This window comes from Coregonus clupeaformis, unplaced genomic scaffold, assembly GCF_020615455.1.
Source record: "Coregonus clupeaformis isolate EN_2021a unplaced genomic scaffold, ASM2061545v1 scaf0526, whole genome shotgun sequence".
Lineage (NCBI taxonomy): Eukaryota > Metazoa > Chordata > Actinopteri > Salmoniformes > Salmonidae > Coregonus > Coregonus clupeaformis.
In genome coordinates this window covers 87,594-107,162 of record NW_025533981.1, presented here as the reverse complement: position 1 = coordinate 107,162, position 19,569 = coordinate 87,594, and the positions used below count along the sequence as shown (strand labels likewise).

At 44.4% G+C, this 19,569-nt stretch overlaps 2 protein-coding genes and 1 non-coding gene across 6 annotated transcripts; all 3 read left to right on the top strand.

Moving 5' to 3' along the window:
- Positions 1–355: 355 nt before the first annotated feature.
- Positions 356–6,171, top strand: LOC121559064 (splicing factor 45). Of its 3 annotated transcripts, XM_041872344.2 has the most exons (14): positions 356–478; positions 797–842; positions 995–1,129; positions 1,262–1,378; positions 1,485–1,651; positions 1,889–2,007; positions 2,184–2,237; positions 2,392–2,530; positions 2,716–2,867; positions 3,366–3,428; positions 3,889–3,965; positions 4,073–4,171; positions 4,485–4,557; positions 5,738–6,171. In XM_041872344.2, the coding sequence occupies exons 3-14, from the start codon at positions 1,001–1,003 to the stop codon at positions 5,839–5,841; spliced, it is 1,293 nt and encodes a 430-aa protein (XP_041728278.1). In that variant the 5' UTR covers positions 356–478; positions 797–842; positions 995–1,000; the 3' UTR covers positions 5,842–6,171. The 3 variants fall into 3 exon arrangements, with proteins under 3 accessions (XP_041728278.1, XP_041728277.1, XP_041728279.1); XM_041872343.2 differs by lacking the exon at positions 797–842; XM_041872345.2 differs by lacking the exons at positions 797–842; positions 3,366–3,428.
- Positions 6,172–8,082: 1,911 nt separating this feature from the next.
- LOC121559063 (6-phosphofructo-2-kinase/fructose-2,6-bisphosphatase 3-like) lies at positions 8,083–18,393 on the top strand. 2 transcript variants are annotated; one of them, XM_041872342.2, is made up of 13 exons: positions 8,083–8,370; positions 11,539–11,667; positions 12,019–12,115; positions 12,260–12,401; positions 12,541–12,597; positions 12,763–12,887; positions 13,105–13,312; positions 13,411–13,557; positions 13,649–13,753; positions 13,922–14,114; positions 14,323–14,561; positions 14,740–14,762; positions 16,543–18,393. In XM_041872342.2, exons 1-13 carry the CDS (start codon positions 8,298–8,300, stop codon positions 16,547–16,549), a joined length of 1,545 nt encoding a protein of 514 aa, XP_041728276.1. In that variant the 5' UTR covers positions 8,083–8,297; the 3' UTR covers positions 16,550–18,393. The 2 variants fall into 2 exon arrangements, with proteins under 2 accessions (XP_041728276.1, XP_045071752.1); XM_045215817.1 differs by lacking the exon at positions 14,740–14,762.
- Positions 9,958–10,030, top strand: trnat-ugu. The gene has a single exon. It is a non-coding gene; the product is annotated as a tRNA-Thr (tRNA).
- Positions 18,394–19,569: the final 1,176 nt, after the last annotated feature.

Genomic DNA, 19,569 nt, shown 5'->3' with positions numbered 1-19,569 from the left:
GAGATTTTACTACAGAAGAGTTACAAGGTGTGTTGAACAATAGTGTCCCGTCCTCCCAGGTTGCCGGGCCTGCATGATGTAGGATCAGATAGGTCCAGCTAGTGGAATAGTGGTGAGGTTTTAATGGGTGTAGGGCCATTTTTCTTGCCTTTTCCCTTTCCTATTTTGTGTCACAAAGTGTAATTAATTCACACTCCAGAACAGTAGGCAAAAACACAGGACTAGATAAGAGAAATAGATTAATAGGAGCCATGACCGGCCTCGCACTCCAGTATAGTAGGTGGCAGTGTATGCACCTTGCAGTTGGTTGCGATCCGCCATTACAATTTTAAAGAAGAAGAGGTTGACCATTTTTGATGACGTTTATTGTATCGATTTGAAAGTCCGTGTAGCAAGCTATGTAGGTAAATGTGCTTATAAAAAGGCACACATTCACGCATTACAACGATTTATTTGGCTACTAGTTGTATTTTATCAGGTGAGTATTTGAGTCTTAGTTGGAAAGGGGTTGTATCTGAGGGAAATATAGTTAGTGTGCCTCTGCGACAAAAGACCGATACAATTGTTGTTGAACGTTAGTTGGCTAAAAGTAACGCGTTAGCTAGCTAGCTACGTCCTCACAAATACAATGTAATGAGTTTCTAAACCTACTGGACTGTTTGGTAATGGTCTGCTCAGTGTATTGTGTGTGATGTGTGGTCGCGCAGTTGTTGCAATCCAAACGTCGACAGCTCTAACTAACGTTAGCTAGCTATGTCAGTTACCTATTTTGTCTTGACATTGTTTTTATTTACAGGTCTATTTACCCACGCCACTTCGATACAAAGTTATTTTCGTAGCAGGTTAGGAGAGCATTTTCGCTAACCCTAACCCTTTTCCTAACATTAAGCTCAGTGTCCTAACCTGCTACGTTAATTATCCTAACCTGCTACGAAAAAGTTACTTTGGTATCGAAGTGGCGTGAAAATAGTGTTTCCTTTGTCTTTAAACTCAGAGAACCATGTCGCTTTACGACGACATGGGCGTCGGGAGTGCGACCAGTGACACCAAGACCGAGGGCTGGTCCAAGAATTTTAAGCTACTGCAGTCACAGCTGAAAGTAAAGAAGGCAGCTCTGACTCAGGCTAAGGTGGGTTCCAATGGCACTGCAGGTTTAGGAATGACTCAAAGCTGTGTTTACCAAAAGCATTCCTAGCCATATCTATGAACCTTGGCCCCTCATCCAGAGGTATTGATGATGCGTTGTGTGTGTTCCCCTCAGAGTCAGCGGATGAAGCAGGGTACTGTCCTGGCTCCAGTCATCGACCTAAAGAGAGGAGGTTCCGCTGATGACAGACAGATCATAGACACACCCCCACACATTGCAGCAGGACTCAAGGTGAGGGTTGTGTGTGTGTTTCTGTGACACAAGTATTTGTCAGGGTGTCTGTATGTGAAATGTGCGTTACTTATGTGTGACCTATGTGATGTGATGTGTGTGTCAGGACACAGCACCCAGCGGGTTCTCCTCGGGGGATGCGCTAATCCCCCTGGCTGATGAGTATGACCCCATGTTCCCCAACGACTACGAGAAAGTGGTGAAGAGACACCGTGAGGAGAGGCAGAGGCAGAGAGAGCAGGAACGACTGAAGGAGATAGAGGACAGAGAGAAGTACGACCTCCTCTTACGGAACAGCACCAAAGTTACACTTCTAGAACATTCAACAGGATTCTGTTGTTATTGTTGACAATGTTATATCCCTCAGAAAACTGTAAGGAAACTGAGGATGACGCATTGTTTATAGACGTTTTCACACTAGGAATATGGACCTGACAGTGACCACATCATTTCAGTCCATGTTCTGTCCTTCGTTCTTTCTCTGACCTCATGTGTGTTCTTCCTGTCCAGGAAGAGGAAGGACAGACACGAGGGCAGCAGCGCTCCGAGCGGATTCTCCCGCTTCCCCGCGGCAGAGGGAGAGTCTGATGATGAGGAGGAGGACTATGAGAAGGAGAAGAGGAAAAGGAGTGAGTAGACTACCTCTGGTTTCACTGGTCTCCACACTGAGCCTTCACAGCAGTTATCACCAGTATTAGGAGCCATTATTGAGGAAGGATAATGTTGTGACTACGTCAGGATAATGTGTCAGACTGTATGTGGTGATTAGACTGTCCCTTGATTCTTACCCATGTCTTTATTTTAGGTATGGGTGGAGCAGCCATCGCCCCACCCTCATCGCTCGTGGATAGTAGAGACAGTGAGTAATGGCTCACAAAGGGATTTGTGTCTGTCTGTTTGGGATGTGGGGGAGTTTGTCCAGTAGATAGCAGTGTTATTCAAAATTAGGATGATGTTCAACATGCTTCATCAGGGTGAGGTGTGTGCGTTAACTGACAGTCTCTCCCCTCCAGGCTCGTCATACTCCTATGAGGATGAGGGGCGACCCTCCCGTGGCTCTAAAGCAGCCATCCCTCCCCCCATGTACGAGGACTCCGACCGTCCCCGCTCGCCACCCGGCGGTCCCACCAACTCATTCCTGGCCAACATGGGGTGAGTCTGATACTCCCCTACTGGGCTAGAATGTCCTATTAGTTGTATGTCGTCTCACATGCCCAACTCAAAACACAACACACTGAAATAGCCTGAACACTGGCCCTCTAATGGCATCAACCTGTATAGTACAACAGCTCAGTGTTCTGTCCGGTGGTGTTGTCTGATGTTCCCTTTCTCAACAGAGGGACAGTGGCCCATAAGATCATGCAGAAGTATGGCTTCCGGGAGGGCCAGGGGCTGGGCAAACACGAGCAGGGTCTCAGCACGGCCCTGTCTGTAGAGAAGACCAGCAAGAGGGGTGGCAAGATCATCATAGGAGACGCCACTGAGAAGAGTAACGCCATACTTCCTGTCTCACTGCCCTGTCTCGCACTCTCTCACTCATTTCCCTGTCTCTCACTCCTGTCTCTCTCAGCTCTCCTGTCTTTCTCTCAGATTTCACTTATCTCTTACTCTTTCTTATCATATATGCACGGCATCTACTCCCTCCCCCTCTCCTTTTTACACCCCCCCCCCCCTCTTCTTTTCTCTCTAACACCAATAGTCATGATCTCTTTCTACTAGATAAGATAGATACAAGCTTGTTTTCATTAGCCTGTCTAGATGCTTGTTTTTATCATGTACTACATAGGCCCAGAATGAATGGTCTTGGTTTCTAGTTCCAAGACTGCCTATTGTAATGTTATTTGTAGCTGTGTGTTTGGTCATCCTCAGTTTTTTAATTGGTGTTTTTCATTCATTGATGATTTTAATCTTCAACATTTGTGACCGTAGTTGGTGTCTTTTTGTTTTGTTTCTGTGTTCATGTAAATGTGTGTCCCCCTCTCTAAAGCACCAGGATCCAGTAGCCAGACGGCAGCAGCTGAGCCTTTAGGCTGGGGCTCGGCTTCAATAGGTTTGGCACTGTTACATCACTTCCTCCCTACCTTGACGCATCACATCTGGTTTCGCCCCATGTGTCTTGTCCCATGTCTGTGCTGTCTCCATCTGTTCTCATTTCAAACCATCTCATTTTGACAGGCAAATTATAGATTTTTTTTTTGTTATACAGTTTGCTCATCTCAATGTGGGTGAAGTTTCATTATGGAACTAGTAACCACATTTATTTTGGGCCTACATTATGATGGTTAATAACCTAGAAAATTATGAAAATATTATGTGTTAATTGGATTTTAAGGTTAGTGCCAGTAACGCTCTCATAATCTAATTGATAAATTAGCGTTCTTAAAACATCAATTGTGGTCCACATTCTGGTCCAATCTACACAGTCTTAACGACGCTCCTCCTGTTTACGTTTACCAGTATATTCAGTTATTTTTCCTATTGTTGACATTCTGTTCTCTTTCTCCCATCAGCGGACCCCTCCAAGAAGTCAGAGGTCAACCCCCTCACAGAGATCCTCAAATGCCCCACCAAAGTAGTGCTGCTACGGGTGGGTGCTGTGTGTGTGTGTCTTTGTGTCTGTGCATGAGTATTTATTGTCAATTGTTGTGTGTTTGTTTATGTGCATAGGTTCAATGAAGTGTGTTTGTGTTTTAGAACATGGTGGGCAGAGGAGAGGTGGATGAAGATTTGGAGGGGGAGACCAAAGAAGAGTGTGAGAAATACGGCAAGGTCATCAAGTGTGTCATCTTTGAGGTGAGAGGAATACGTCTGTCTGTGTGTGTATGGTTAAGTTCATAGTGTGTTAACTCATTAAGCAATAAGGCCAGGGGGGGGTGTGGTATATGCCCAATATACCACGGCTAAAGGCTGTTCTAATGCACGACGCAACCTTTGAGGTGCCTTATTGCTATTATAAACTGGTTACCAATGTAATTAGAGCAGTTAAAATACATGTTTTGTCGTACCCATGGTATACGGTCTGATATACCACGGCTGTCAGCCAATCAGCATTCAGGGCTCGAACCACCCAGTTTATAATGTGTATTAAACTATGTGTTCTCCTCAGATTGCCCAGGTGACAGATGATGAAGCAGTGAGGATATTTCTGGAGTTTGAGAGAGTCGAGTCAGCCATCAAAGGTCAGTACAACCTAACGTGTGTTCTGTCTGTCTGTATGGTTACTTTATGTGTGTGCCCTTGAGGTCTCAGTAAGACGTATGTGTGTGTGTGTGCCCTTGTTTGTCTGTATAACTATAACGTATGTTTGTGTGTAATTGTTGTGTGTCTATAACTGTTACGTGTGTAATAAGGCTAATCTGAGGGCCAGTTTAAATGGGTTGTCCCAGATCAGAAAGCAGGTGAGACTGTCTCCCCCAGGTGTTACATCACAGCTGTCCCTACACGGCCTGCATAATATATACACACTAGACTGGGCCGGACACACACACACACACACACACACACACCCTATTCATTTCTAAGAGGATATAGAATGCTACTAATACCAGACTGGACACACTCATTCTTACTATCTTTTTCAGGTGTTTTGACTTTTATTTAGACAGTAAGAAATTCAAAGGGGGAGACAGGCAAGTGGTAGAGAAACCGTGGGAAAGGTGGGCGCTGGGATTGAACCCCGGTATCCGGTGGGGAGACATATATATGTGACTTATGCCGGGGAGGGTTACCAATACACCACGGCTCTGCACGTGTTTCCATCTTTTGTCCACAGAAGTGCCTGTTTTACTGGGAATGTCCCGGCATTGGTGTTAGGATGACTAGATACTTGTAATCACTGCTCAAACACACGCCCCCGTGAGGTCATGTACCTAGCGTTGATAAGGAGCTCTCACACAGTGTGTCCATCTCACTACTGTAGACTGGGTGTGTGTTTGAACTCTGCCTCCAGGACTGTGTTTGTTGTTGTTGTTTATCTGTGACGTTCTTGGGAAGGAGAAACTCCTGGGAACTTGGGTGATGTCATGGCTGTGTTTTCCACAGTGTTTGAATACCAGGAAATGCCAAAGCCTCTCATAGCCACAACGTTTTGGTTTTTCAAGCTTTGATAAACATGAATTATGGTCCATGATGAAAACACTGTAGACTATCAAAGAGGAGCACCATCCCATAGACCGTGTTAGGATGACAGTATGTTTGTTCACTGTCCAAACTAACAAAACGACCCAATACCTCACTAGTCTTCACTCAATGTGATATTGCAGACATGTCTGGCCTAAGCTGACAGAAAAGTCAAAAGTCAGTAATGTTAATAAATCATGTTTGCACTGTAATGTTTGTCTCCTGTCTTCTCTCCTCTAGCTGTGGTGGATCTGAATGGGAGGTTCTTTGGTGGTCGGGTGGTAAAAGCCTGCTTCTATAACCAGGATAAGTTCAGAGTGTTGGACCTGGGAGAGCAGATGTGAGAGACACACACACACACACACACACTCCGTCCCACCTGAACCGTTATGACCCGCCTCATCCATACCAACAGGAACGGAAGAAATGCTCTGACACAAACATACACACTGGTAATCACCAGTAGCTCTTTCTGTCTCTTAAGTAGCCCAAACATTTATACTCTCAACAGCAGCACAATGTGTCTGTATTTAGTAAAGAGTTTCACCTGTAGTTTTTGTTTTGCCAGCAGAAAAATCTTGTATGTGAGGTAATTAACTACTGTCTTGATCTCTGTGTCCCGATATGAACCTGTACAAGTGAAATCTGAAAATAAATGTTTCTTTTGTTTTAAATCTTTTATTTTAATCTCTCACTCTTCTAGGGCAGAGCGTAGTCTAGGAAGCCCATTTTCTTTCTGTCTAACATAAGAAGCACCCAGAGGACCAGACCCCCAGCTTTCCATCTTTACATAGCCCAGCACGGGCAGTTATGAAAGAAACACAGCCCTCCCTCCTCCAGCCTCATTCAGATATTATGTAAAACAGACGGTCTATGGGGGAGTTAGAGGACTGTCATAATTAATAATCTCTGTGGAGGATTAATTCAGGACAAATTAATTCAGACTGTAACAGTCTGAATTTAGCTAATTCATAGATTTTATGACTAACCTCAAAATAAAGGTTAGATACATAGAAATCAGTGGAGGCTGTTGAGGGGAGGACGGCTCATAATAATGGCTGGAACGGAGCGAATGGAATGGCATCAAACACATGGAAAGGGAAGAGAGTGTGTGTATTAGGGAAGGGGACACACAAGTGTTTGGTGGGGGGGTCTCCTCTCCCCTGGCACCCAGACTGGGTCACAGTCCTGTCAAGGGGAGGTATTCCCTAGAATCCCTAGTGTGGGTGATCGGGGTCTGGGTCAGGCTCTGACCTGGTTCAGGAGAGAAACAGATGGGTGAAGAAGTAGGCTAGGCTATGAAGAGTTTCGTGTGGAGAGGTTGACAGGCCCACATACAAACACATGCACTCTATTTGTATTTATTTTATTTTTACCTTTATTTAACTAGGCAAGTCCGTTAAGAACAAATTCTTATTTACAATGACGGCCTACACCGGCCAAACCCGGACGATGCTGGGCCATTTGTGCGCCGCCCTATGGAACTCCCAATACAGCCTGGAATCGAAGCAGGGGGTCTGTAGTGACGCCTCAAGCACTGAGATGCAGTGCCTTAGACCGCTGCGCCACTTGTATCTCCCCCTTTCTGAAATATACACCTTGCACTTGGATCCAGAAGAATTTAGAAATAATCAGATCCAAATGGCACAATACCATTATTCACTGGACAAATCCTTTCACTGGTATCTTAAGTTTGTTAATGATATAAACTCAAATGGTCCTACATGACTGCAGGCTACAGCCATGCTCAGGACAAGTCTACGTGCCACTATGGCAATCACATAGCCTATAATCTCGGTTACCCAGAAGTAAAATTCTTGCAAAAGTTTGTCACTTCCTGAGAGTGTAGGCCGTTATTTAAAAACCCAGCACTTCTCTACTTTTGTATTTTCCTGCATCATATCCTGTGTTGCTCGAATGAAAAACGTTATTTGATAATTTAGGGTGATATGGTTGTTGCCAAATAGTTTTAATGATTTGCATTTAAAAAATATATATGAATCTGCACCAGAAAGTGTCATTATAGGACATTGGCATGGCACCACATAATATCTGGAGACCGCAAAGTGCAAATGCAGAAAAGCATCTCCTTGGGTCATATTTGTGTCTCCTTGGGTCATATTTGTACGTCTGTCTGAACTGCGGTGCAATTCTGCACGTGCACCGCCGGGATACTCCCATTTACCCCACCCCACCTCTTTAAGGAACACCTGGGATAGGATAAAGTAATCCTTCTACCCCCCCCCCCCCCCAAAAAAATAAATAAAATAAAAGTATAATTGTAAAGTGGTTATCCCACTGGCTATAGGGTGAATGCACCAATTTGTAGTCGCTCTGGATAAGAGCGTCTGCTAAATGACGTAAATGTGCCCTTGAGCAAGGCACTTAACCCTAATTGCTCCTGTAAGTCGCTCTGGATAAGAGCGTCTGCTAAATGACTAAAATGTAAATGTAAATTTGCAAATATAGTGGATTACCGTCATCAGCCACAAGGTCGCGCAGCATCACTCTCGGTTATAAAGCGCGCGCCTGGGTGGAGTCATCGTGTCACGTTGTTTCCTTCTCCGACAGTTTAAATACTGGAACTGGGACACAGCGGGGTAGATTAATGCACCGGCACAGGCTGAACGGTATTACAATAGAACACAGCAGCTCTTAACGATCGCTTAGCTCGGCAATACATTCTATTACAGACTAATTTTCTGCTGATCTGAAAGCACGCAGCGGTGGTATTTTGGGGGGACTGATATTAGTGGGAAACCTAGGTTTCTTTCGTGTTTTATTTCACTACCCTCTAGGAATGCTTACTCAGAACAGGATACAAAAGATCTGGATTCCTTCAAAGGATGACAAACCGGCAGTGCCCCGGCGATGTAAGTAGTAGCCTAACCTGCGCTGGCATCAGCACCCATCTGATTCATTCAGGTTTCATTTAGAAAAAGTCCATAGGATAAATGTATTACTTGGCATTATCTGTGATAATTATGCTATTGATTAATTCACAATAATCAGATAAATAATCTAATTGAGCCTATAATAATAGCTACAATGTAACAGCTGGTTGGAATATTAGGCTATATTAGCGGTCCAGGTTAGGGAGACCCCAGACAGGTCACCAGAAATTGTTGCAAAATGTAGTCTATTGAACTTTAAGTTCAAGGGTGCACAGAATGTGTAAATTTGTTTAAAAAAATGTGATTGCATGTTTTGATGCTTAACTCGCATGGCTTTATTTTCAATGGGCTGTTATGGGCCTAGCTTGCCTACTTTTTGAAACCATTCAACAGAATAATTTCAAAGCAGCTTAGTTTTCAAATTAACCTACCGACTTAAAAAAAAGTACACTGTGTGTAATTACTATAATTATACTAAAAGTTCCTAGATAGCATATGCACTATTAGCCTAGCCTATCCAAACTGGCCATTGGCACGCAGCCAGGTCAGGATTCACAAGTAGCTATAGAGAGTAATGGTTGATCGTGCTCACCATAGCAACCACTCAATATCCCCCATCCGGTCCCTAGTATCCACTAGTTACTATAGCCACAAAGTCAAACAAAAAATAGCTTTTTGGTCTTCATTTAATGTTAGAGCTAGGCATAAAGTTAGCAGTGTGGTAAGGGTTATGTTTACAATCACATTTTAAGAAGAGAAATTGTAGAAATAGGCGGCCTGTATGACTTTGTGGCTGTGGTCCCGGGGGCTCCCCGCTCTGCTCGTGACAGCCAGGAACCGGTGTGTGGGTGGGCGTGTCGAGGGTACTTCACATGCAGACGCATCGGGCTCGGATTGGACTAACTGTCGTGCGTGTCCGCATGGCGCGAGCTGGACAATGGCCGAGAAATCGCAGAAATGGGGCGGGGTTTATTACTTTATGGATGTGGTAACTAGTGACGACAGTTTGTAAAGAGCCGACTGATCAATATCAACTGCCTGAATAGCCACTGCTTAATTCACTGACGTCAGTTTATTTGTCATGCTGCGTGTCATACAGAGGTGAAGGAATTTATGCCGCGTTCATAACAACGGTGAACTCGCAACTCGGAAATCTCTGACTTCCGACTTCAGTGTATTCAAGACAACTGGGAACTCGGGAAAAAAACTAGCTCCGACTTGGAAAATCGTTTTGAACGGTCATCCAACTCGGAATACAAGTCGGAAACTCGGGCATCTTTCTAGAACTCCAACTTTCACTGACAACAGGATTTGACCTAGTTTTTCCCCGAAGTTCCCAGTTGTCTTGAAAGCACCAATAGCTAGTGACGTCTGTATCACATGGAGATTCAGTATAGGTGAGGTAGGCAATGAAAACTAATGCTCACAAAGTCCTAGCCTGTAAACACACATACACACCATCATAGGCATTGTATTAAACCACAATAACAAAATCTTTAGCTAATGCCGGAATCCCACCTCAAAATAAAATAAAATCTAAGTTTATTTGTCATATACACAGGATACATTCCTGTAGCTCAGTTGGTAGAGCATGGCGCTTGTAACGCCAGGGTTGTGGGTTCGATTCCCACTGGGGCCAGTATGAAAAATGTATGCACTCACTAACTGTAAGTCACTCTGGATAAGAGTGTCTGCTAAATGACTAAAATGTAAATGTAATACAAAACAGTGCAATCAAATGCTTACTTGCGAGCTACCTCTCAACAGTCCAGTGAAAAATCTAAGAAACAAATAACACAATAAGGCACCTCTTCCCCAGTCTAAGCTATATCTCACTTCCCTGCATTGTCTCCATAAACCCTTTCATGCCTTAAAGACTGACTTGCATTCACTCATGCACAGTGGTCCTGACATTGGAACCATCTCTCTAGCAGGAGGTTTATCAGCCGACTGTTCAGTCAGGATGGGGGAGAGACAGCTTCAGCAGTGTCTCTGCTGGTAGATGCACTGTCTTGACCTCTGGGGAACTGGGGAAGGGTCTACCTGGGGGCAGCAGAGCAGACAGACAGGGGGGAGGGAATTAGTATTAGGGCTGATTACCTGTGTCTATCCACTCCCATGACCATGACTAACCACCTCGCTGTGCTGCAAGGACCAGTCAGACAGACAGAGCCTCAGTCTCCACAAGTCTATAAGACACTGAATGAGGGAGAGCAATGGAGAGAGAGAGAGATAAAGTGGGATGCTGTGAATATATGAGGGAAGGAGAGAGAGGGAGGGGTGGATAGAGGGAGATGGAGAATGAGAGAGGGAGTGATTGGAGGGAGAGATAGCTTTATAACTGTTTTTCCGTTGAGGAGGCACTGTGTCTTGGAAAATGGATTAGAGCTGGTAGGAGCGTGTGAATGAGAGGCATTAGTCACTGGATGAAAATGCAGTAATGTTTACACTGTAGACAGGTATTGGCCAATGAAACAACAGTCATGGTATGGGTGCCATTAGAAAAAGACCCTGGAAAATAATCTAGTATCTGATGCACAGGCTACATGTCAGTTTGACATGAGATATCCTCAGGGAGAAACTGGTTTTAGCTTGACTTTTGCATTAGATTGCACACTCACGTGAGCTATTCTCTGAATACAGTATGCAGTACAGCGGGGATGTGGGCTGGATGTGCTGTGATGCAGAATCGATGCCCCACTCAGGCTCTGTTGCTAGGGCAGCAAGGCACGTTCCTGGGCAGCACGTGGGTGGGCTCTGCGGCTGGAGTGGCATGGGGAGGACTCATGCAGTCACAGAAGGGCCCTGATCCCGTTCTGTAGGGCTAGGGCAGGAGGGCTAGAAATCGGGCAACCGGGTGTCAGAATTGGGGCAGTGGGCTTATTCAGACTGCTGTTAGTTTATTTATATACTGGAGAGGAATAATCTAAAATATGGGTTAGATTCAGAATAGATTAAGAAATACTAAAGGTTTGTGCGGATTATATGCAGTGTCATTATTGTGTGTAAATTGAGAGTACACAATTTATCAGGTTGATTGTGTGTATGGCTATTGAACAATATTTGAATCTCTCTCTCTGTCTCTGTGTGTCTGTGTGTCTGTCTGTGTGTCTGTGTGTCTGTCTGTCTCTGTCTGTCTGTCTATAGCAACTGGGGGCCCCCACCTGGCCAACCCCCCTACAGTGATTGTGATGGTGGGTCTACCAGCCAGGGGGAAGACCTACATGTCCAAGAAACTCACCCGATACCTCAATTGGATCGGCATGCCCACCAAAGGTACACACACACTCAACAAACACACTGCACATGATGAGTCACATCAACAGCTGTAGCTAACAGATTGGTAACGTTATTATTGGTCATAATAATGTGCGTCTCACTGCCCTAAAATGACCTCAATTTTAGAAATGTTTATTTGATCTTATTGTTGAATTTATTCACTAAGAGGAAAGCTGGGGTTAAGAGGGTGGAGGTTGGATTATTGTTCTTGAATCTGAATTCCTGCCATCTCATCCAGTTAATTTTCCTCTGTTTTAGTTTGCAGATTTACCACAAACTGGGCTTGGGCTCATTTTTCTCCCTCCAGAACATTCTATTTACCATTGTTAGTTTGTTCCTTGCCTCCAGTCTTCAACGTGGGAGAGTATCGCAGAGAAGCAGTCAAGAACTACAGCTCCTACGACTTCTTCAAGGCTGACAACGAGAGTGCCGTGAAAATCAGACAGTGAGTCCAGCCCTACTCCCCATCCTACTCTGTATTTTACCATGACAAGTTCTGAGCATCATGTGATGTCATTGATACTCTAGCATTGATCATCAGAGTGTACTTGAAACAAGGCTAACAGAGATTATTTATTTGATTCCATAGACAATGTGCCTTAGCAGCTCTGAGGGACGTAAAATCTTACCTGACAGAGGAGGGAGGGCAGGTTGCAGTCTTCGATGCCACCAACACTACTCGTGACAGACGAGACATGATCCTGGACTTCGGCAGTGAGAACGGCTTCAGAGTCAGTGGTGTTTCTATGGTTACGAGAGGATTGATGCGATTTACATGGAATGACTCAAACAGAGACGTGATCGAATGACTCATGTCTTTCAATGTAAAGATGATGAAATGACTCTAAATGGTTCTCCGTGTGTGTGCAGATCTTCTTCATCGAGTCGGTGTGTGATGATCCCAGCGTCATCGCCACAAATATCATGGTGAGTCAGAAATCTGAACAGAACATGTGAAGAAACATGTTATTGGTTGGCTCATGTTCCTGCAAGGTTCCTCTAATGTTGCAGCCTGATGTTAGCTACTGATGTTGTAATATCTATAATAGTGTTTTACGCTGTCACCTAACCTTCTACTTCCTCCCATGACAGGAAGTGAAGGTGTCCTGCCCAGACTACCAGGACTGCAACAAGACAGACGCCATAGAAGACTTCCATAAGAGGATAGAGTGTTACAGGGTTCACTACGAACCCCTGGACCCAGACCAGTATGACAGGTAGCCCCTAAACCTCATCTAGCTTATTCACTGTTCATACCTGTTGACCCTAGCTACTGTTTACTGTGTGATCTGAGAGTGGCTTAAACCTGATTTAGAATCAGTTTGGCCTTTTAGATAATAATAAATATGATTTATATGGAACTCTGAGACTCCTACTCTGAGACGTTTTGTGAATTCAGGCCCTAGACTAAACCTGTTCTAACCTTCTCCGTAGGAACCTGTCCTTCATCAAGGTGATAGATGTAGGCAGAAGGTTCCTGGTGAACCGGATCCAGGACCACGTCCAGAGTAAGATCGTCTACTACCTGATGAACATCCACATCCAGCCCAGAACCATCTACCTGTGTCGCCATGGAGAGAACATGCACAACCTGGAGGGACGCCTGGGGGGAGACTCAGGGCTGTCGCCAAGGGGGAGAAAGGTACGAGAGTAGATACACACACACTAGGTTGACACATAAACACACACACACACACACTTTTCTGGTCTCTTACTCTCTCCCCCTTTCTCTCTGTGTAGTTTTCTGGGGTGTTGTCGATGTTCGTTAACGAGCAGAACTTGACGGATCTGAAGGTGTGGACCAGTCAGATGTGTTGCAGCATCCAGACTGCTGAGAGCCTAGGAGTTCCCTACGAACAGTGGAAGGCCCTCAACGAGATAGACGCTGTGAGTCACACACACTAGAATAGACTACTCACTGGAGTGTGTGTTGCTTAATTTAAACAGCTCTAATGTGAGGTGTGTGTTGTGTGCACAGGGAGTGTGTGAGGAGATGACGTACGATGAGGTGAAGGAGAAATACCCTGAGGAGGTTGCCCTGAGAGACCAGGACAAATTTTACTACCGCTACCCCACGGGAGAGGTTAGCACAGTACAATATACTACTAGAATCAACCTTCTACTACAAACTCCTGTACAGTTACACATGGTCCTAGTTCTAGTGTGTCAAATGCTGCGAATCGATGTGCCTGTGAAAGTATAATGTTAACCTTTCTCTCTTCTCCCTCCCTCCCTCCCTCCCTCCCTCCAGTCGTATCAGGACCTGGTCCAGCGGGTGGAGCCAGTGATCATGGAGCTGGAGAGACAGGAGAACGTTCTGGTTATCTGTCACCAGGCTGTGATGCGCTGTCTGCTGGCTTACTTTCTGGATAAGAGTGCAGAGGAGATGCCCTACCTGAAGTGTCCCCTCCACACGGTGCTGAAGCTCACCCCCATTGCCTACGGTGAGAACTTGTGTACACTTTTCACATTACTGAGCCAAGCCAATGTGACCAGAACATATCAGAGACAGGACAGTACGGTTCAGATTGGCTCTATAGTCTAAATCGGGTATTAGGATCTCTTGTATGGTCTACAGCTTGTCTACGGCAGGAGAAAGGTCTAAATATCTGTTCTGACTGTGGTGTGTGTGTGTTTTCACTCGGTGTGCAGGCTGCAAAGTAGAGTCCATCTCGCTCAACGTGGAAGCGGTGAACACACACAGAGAGAGGCCAGAGGAGATGAAGAAGTATCCTGGGACTCTGATCAGGAGGAACAGTGTGACTCCCCTGACCAGCCCAGAGGCCAACATCAAGAAGCCCCGCATCGACGGCCTGGACGAACACCTCCAGGCGCTGCCCCCCTCGCCCATGTCCCTCTGCACACCTTCCCATCTCACCTTGGCCGGACAGGTGAGTGTCTGTCTCTCTCTCTCTCTCACACACATCATTGATTCCTCAAAACAACGGAAGGACATCTCTTATCCCTCTCTTCTGCTTTAAGTATTTTTCCATTCTCTTTTCTTCACTCTCTTAACATTCACTCTTCTTTTCTTTTCATACTTTCTTCCTTCTCTTCTTCACCATGCAGCACTGGCTGGGCAAAGTCTGCCTGTAAGTACCTGTCTCTCGCTCGCTCTCTCTCTTTCTTTCCAATCCTCTCCCCCATAGCATGAAATAGATCATCCTCAGTCAGTGTTCCATTGAAAGTACTGTGTAAGATCCCAGTCGTTTTCCCAGGCTAGTTTCTCACAGACACGCTACAATGTTGTCATGAAAACTGTCCCGTTACTCCCTGAGGAATACATGTGCCAAGTGCCTCCCTCACGTCCTGTGTACCATTCCAGCCTCCCATTCCTTCTAGCTGATGTCAGAGCATTGCACTAGCATTGCTATCTGCATGTTACTACACCAACCCCTACACACTGTTCTGTCACTCACGTCTTTAGAACATTTATATTTGTTTCCCCGGGGGAATCGAACCCACAACCCTGGCGTTGCAAGCGCCATGCTCAACCATTTAAAAAACATTTTAGTCATTTAGCAGACGCTCTTATCCAGAGCGACTTACATGCGCAATTAGGGTTAAGTGCCTTGCTCAAGGGCACATCGACAGATTTTTCACCTAGTTGGCTCGGGGATTAGAACCAGCGACCTTTCGGTTACTGGCACAACGCTCTTAACCACTAAGCTACCTGCCGCCCTTTACAACCAATTGAGCTACAGGAGTCCATTTTCTGTTCTGTTTAAAGACCTCTGCCCATCTGCACCATCCTTCACTGTCTGAAATGGGTCTCTCTTTTAGTGTTTCAAAAATAAAGCGAGAAAGCATCTAGATTTAGCTGCCAGCTTATTCTGTAGTAGTAGTGTTGTTGTGTCTCAGACTGTGCAGGTATATGTTGACAGGTGATAATTATTCAGGGTGTGGAAAGATCCTGTCAATTTAAGTCACAATCAGAAGGGGCACTTAGACACTGAGTGTGAAAAACATTAAGAACACCTTCCTAATATTGAGTTGCACCCCCTTTTGCCCTCAGAGCAGCCTCAATTCGTCAGGGCATGGACTCTACAAGGTGTTGAATGCGTTCCACAGGGATGCTGGCCCATGTTGACTCCTATGCTTCCCACAGTTGTGTCAAGTTGACTGGATGTCATTTGGGTGGTGGACCATTCTTGATCCACATGGGAAACTGTTGAACATGAAAAACCCAGCAGCGTTGCAGTTCTTGACACAAACCGGTGCGCCTGGCACATACTACCATGCCCTGTTGAAAGGCACTTCCATCTTTTGTCTTGCTCATTCACCCTCTAAATGGCACACATACACAATCCATGTCTCAATTGTCTTAAGGCTTAAAAGTCCTTCTTTAACCGGTCTCCTCCCCTTCATCTACACTGACTGAAGTGGATTTAACAAGTGACATCAATAAGGGATCATAGCTTTCACCTGGATTCACCTGGTCAGTCTATGTCATGGAAAGAGCAGGTGTTCTTAATGTTTTGTACACTCAGTGTACAGTAACACCCATAGACAAGTAAATAAACATACTCTTACACACCTATTGTAGCTCTATAGTTAGCTGTTGTGGTGTACTTAGGCGTGGGATAGGGAGATTGGATAATAGTTTTTGAGCCCACACATTGTTTAAATTTACCATGGAATAGGAATGAGTAGCTCATCGAGGCTTCAGACGACATGGATGAGCCAAAACACAACCTCTGTCATGTTATGTCATCTCATGTTAAGCCTGGAGTCACTTAGCCTATGGGACAGGATCTTTCCCTCACTTTATGCTTTATGTGTCTTGTCTCACAGATGACTCTTAGTTTGTTTGTCATATTGTAATGGTTTCCCCATGTCTTCTTAACCATTTTATGCTTTTGTTTCCCTCAGAACATGAAGAGAAAGTCCAACGATCGCCATGAGATCCTGCAGCTCTGCCAATGAGATCGCACCGCCTCGTCACCTGATCCAAGACCCCAGGAAGTGATGCCGGCAAAGAAAATTCAACAATGTCACCAAAATCGACATTGTTGTGTTTTTCCCCATCTTCCTCTTTCTGAACATCACAGGACACTTCTGTTGTCTTTTCTCACACAGACGTGTTAGTGAGTGTCTGGTCTGTGTTATCTGCCAGTGCTTGTAGTTCAAACACTTTGCCTCTGGGAAAGAGATGGAGATAACACTGTACATTAGAGGTCTTCACGGGTCCACCCGAATACCCGTGCGGGCCCGGGTCCAAAATTCTAAGTTTTCCCTCGGGTCTGGGTCGGGTTTTGTTTAGATTCTCATTGGGTCTTGGGTCTACAGTATGTAACTACAGCTGATTGACCCGAGTGGACGCGAATGGACCCGGCCACGGCTCTGCATAGACTATAGCATATTTATTTACCAGTAAAACATAATGCTACTGTACAATATGTTAACATAATGTCTTGAGGAACACTGACTCACCTAAGCTGTGGTTGATTCTCACAGGGTTTGTTCAAAAGATAGGGGCAAACTAACAGGTCTCAACCACTTTGCTTTCTCCTCTGGTTCCTCAGAAGTGAGTCTGTAGTGACATCTCACCCTGGAATTTTGATTTAATTAGGGTAATAGCTCTGTGATTCTAAGGAACTATTATCATATCTGGTTTGAGTGACTACTTGGCACTCGGCAAGGCATCCTTCAGAGAGCTGGAACCAGGCCAAATTTGAAATCTCCCTTTCTTGACACCCTCCTGAGATCTGAGTGATGAATCATGTATCCATGGTTATATCACTCTTTTAAAAACAGATGGAGTCATTTAGTTTACGATGTAAACATTTTCCTATAGGGATGCCTCTGAAATAATGACTACCCAAATAGTGTTTATCTCTCTGACTTGTTGATGTTGAGCACTTATTCACTTTTTTGTTATGATTTATTTCTAAAGATTTGAGTATCATACTGTTACTTAAAGGATGTTAAATTGACCGATCTGTGTGCTCATGTGCTATGAAATGCATGATAATTTTGCACAGCAAAGATGATATTCCTGTTGAGTTGTGTGTATGACTGTCCATAGACACAATTGTCTCTTTCAGTCTTTCTCTCTGAAAATAGATTTGGACCTAGAGTGCCTAGTGCTTGTCCTGCAAGCCCAATGTTGCTTCTGTACCCATATAGCTGGCCATAGAAATGCAGACATATGCTACCTTCAGACTACATGCAGTATAACATGACTATATCATGATTCACTTGTATTTGTAAGCCAGCTGCTAAAATGTGTGAGCACTTAAATCTTTGTTATGAAAATATGTTCTGTAACTAGACATGTAAATATATCAGACTTGAAGGAATGCTCAGTGTTTGTAATGTTCAAGTCTAGAACTGAGTGGAAAGGTGAATTGTAAATGCTATTTTGTACTGCTCTCTGATTGGCTGATTCATACTTAATTGTAAGTAGTGTACTACTCTGCCCTATAAAGGTAAAACGCAGTAACTACGCCAACAGTGAAACTGAGAAAAATGGCTTTAAAGTTTTTTTGCTAGCCAGCCAAATATGTTCTACATATAATGGCAGTACTACCTTTGTTCATTTGTTTGCTTCTGATATTTGAATTTTGTTTTTTTGTAAGAAATGTTCTCTAACTATTTATTTATATGTTGATTTTGATGATCGTTTGGAGCAGATTGCACCTGGTCTTGCCTGAGTACTGTGTATGACTTGAGTATGACAAGCAAAGCTTTTGCTGGGCCAATAAATATCCAGGAAAATAAGCCATCTTGTGGATGTCATATCTTCATTATTTATGTTTGTTGGGTCACAAACGTGCACACTATCTGAAAGGCAAACACCCTATCAATGTGTTTCCCTTTGGAGAACGATGCTTGAAACTTTAAAGCAACTAAATTGTCACCAAAACACTTGCGATTCTAAAAGGTACTATAGGTCAGTATAGAAGTGTATTGAGGCCAGTAGAAACACTATCTGATAGGCAAACACCCTATCAATGTGTTTCATTTTGGAGAGGGAGACCAGAAACTTTACCATGCCACGTTTTAACACATCTGTTCAAAGTGTCACCACCTAAACTGACCTATAGGTAACTGCCAAAATAAAGGAAACGCCAACATAAAGTATCTTAATAGGCTGCTGGGCCACCACGAGCCAGAACAAAGCGCCTTGGCATAGATTCTACAAGTGTCTGGAACTCCATTGGAGGGACGCAACACCATTCTTCCATGAGAAATTCCATAATTTGGTGTTTTGTTGATGGTGGTGCAAACCACTGTCTCGGTGCCACTCCAGAATCTCCCATAAGTGTTCAATTTGGTTGAGATCTGGTAACTGAGATCTCTTATTCTAGCCATGGTAGCCAAAATAATGGGCAACTGGGCATTTTTATACATGACCCTAAGCATGATGTTAATTGCTTAATTAACTCAGTTATCTGCTGTAGCTCGGTGTGTCTGGTGCTGAGAATGAATGAAAACATTCTCTGTTAAAAATACACTCCCAAACAGTCCAGGGAGTAAAACATGTTGGAGTAGGTGTTTCACAGGTCAGTAGAACACACACTCAAGAACAGTGATGTGGGTTTCGCAGTGTTTCTTAATCCTGGTCCTTGGGACCCAAAGGGGGGCACATTTTTGTTTTTGCCCTAGCACTACACAGCTGATTCAAATGATCAACTCATCATCAAGCTTTGATGATTAAAATGGGGTGTTTGGTGCTAAGGCAAAAACAAAAATGCACCCCTTTGGGTCCCCCAGGACCAGGCTTAAGACACACTGGTGCAATTAATTAAATCTGTGTTGAACTGAGGTAGGTCCAGCTCTCCCCGAACTCCTCGTCATTTACACCTATTCCCGTCTCCTCTCTCCCCTGCTCTTCTCATTTGTCTGTCAGATTTCATTCAGGCGGCCATCAAAGGACAAGTCTATGATACGACA

Excerpts from the sequence above, each read along its gene's own strand:
- LOC121559064 (XM_041872343.2), top strand. The coding sequence starts at position 1,001 with ATGTCGCTTTACGACGACATGGGCGTCGGGAGTGCGACCAGTGACACC. Across the intron at positions 1,652-1,888 it reads GAGATAGAGGACAGAGAGAA|GAAGAGGAAGGACAGACACG; the intron begins GTACGACCTCCT and ends CTTCCTGTCCAG. Across the intron at positions 3,429-3,888 it reads CTGGGGCTCGGCTTCAATAG|CGGACCCCTCCAAGAAGTCA; the intron begins GTTTGGCACTGT and ends TTCTCCCATCAG.
- LOC121559063 (XM_045215817.1), top strand. The coding sequence starts at position 8,298 with ATGCTTACTCAGAACAGGATACAAAAGATCTGGATTCCTTCAAAGGAT. Across the intron at positions 12,888-13,104 it reads GACCCAGACCAGTATGACAG|GAACCTGTCCTTCATCAAGG; the intron begins GTAGCCCCTAAA and ends CCTTCTCCGTAG. Across the intron at positions 14,562-16,542 it reads ATCTCACCTTGGCCGGACAG|AACATGAAGAGAAAGTCCAA; the intron begins GTGAGTGTCTGT and ends TGTTTCCCTCAG.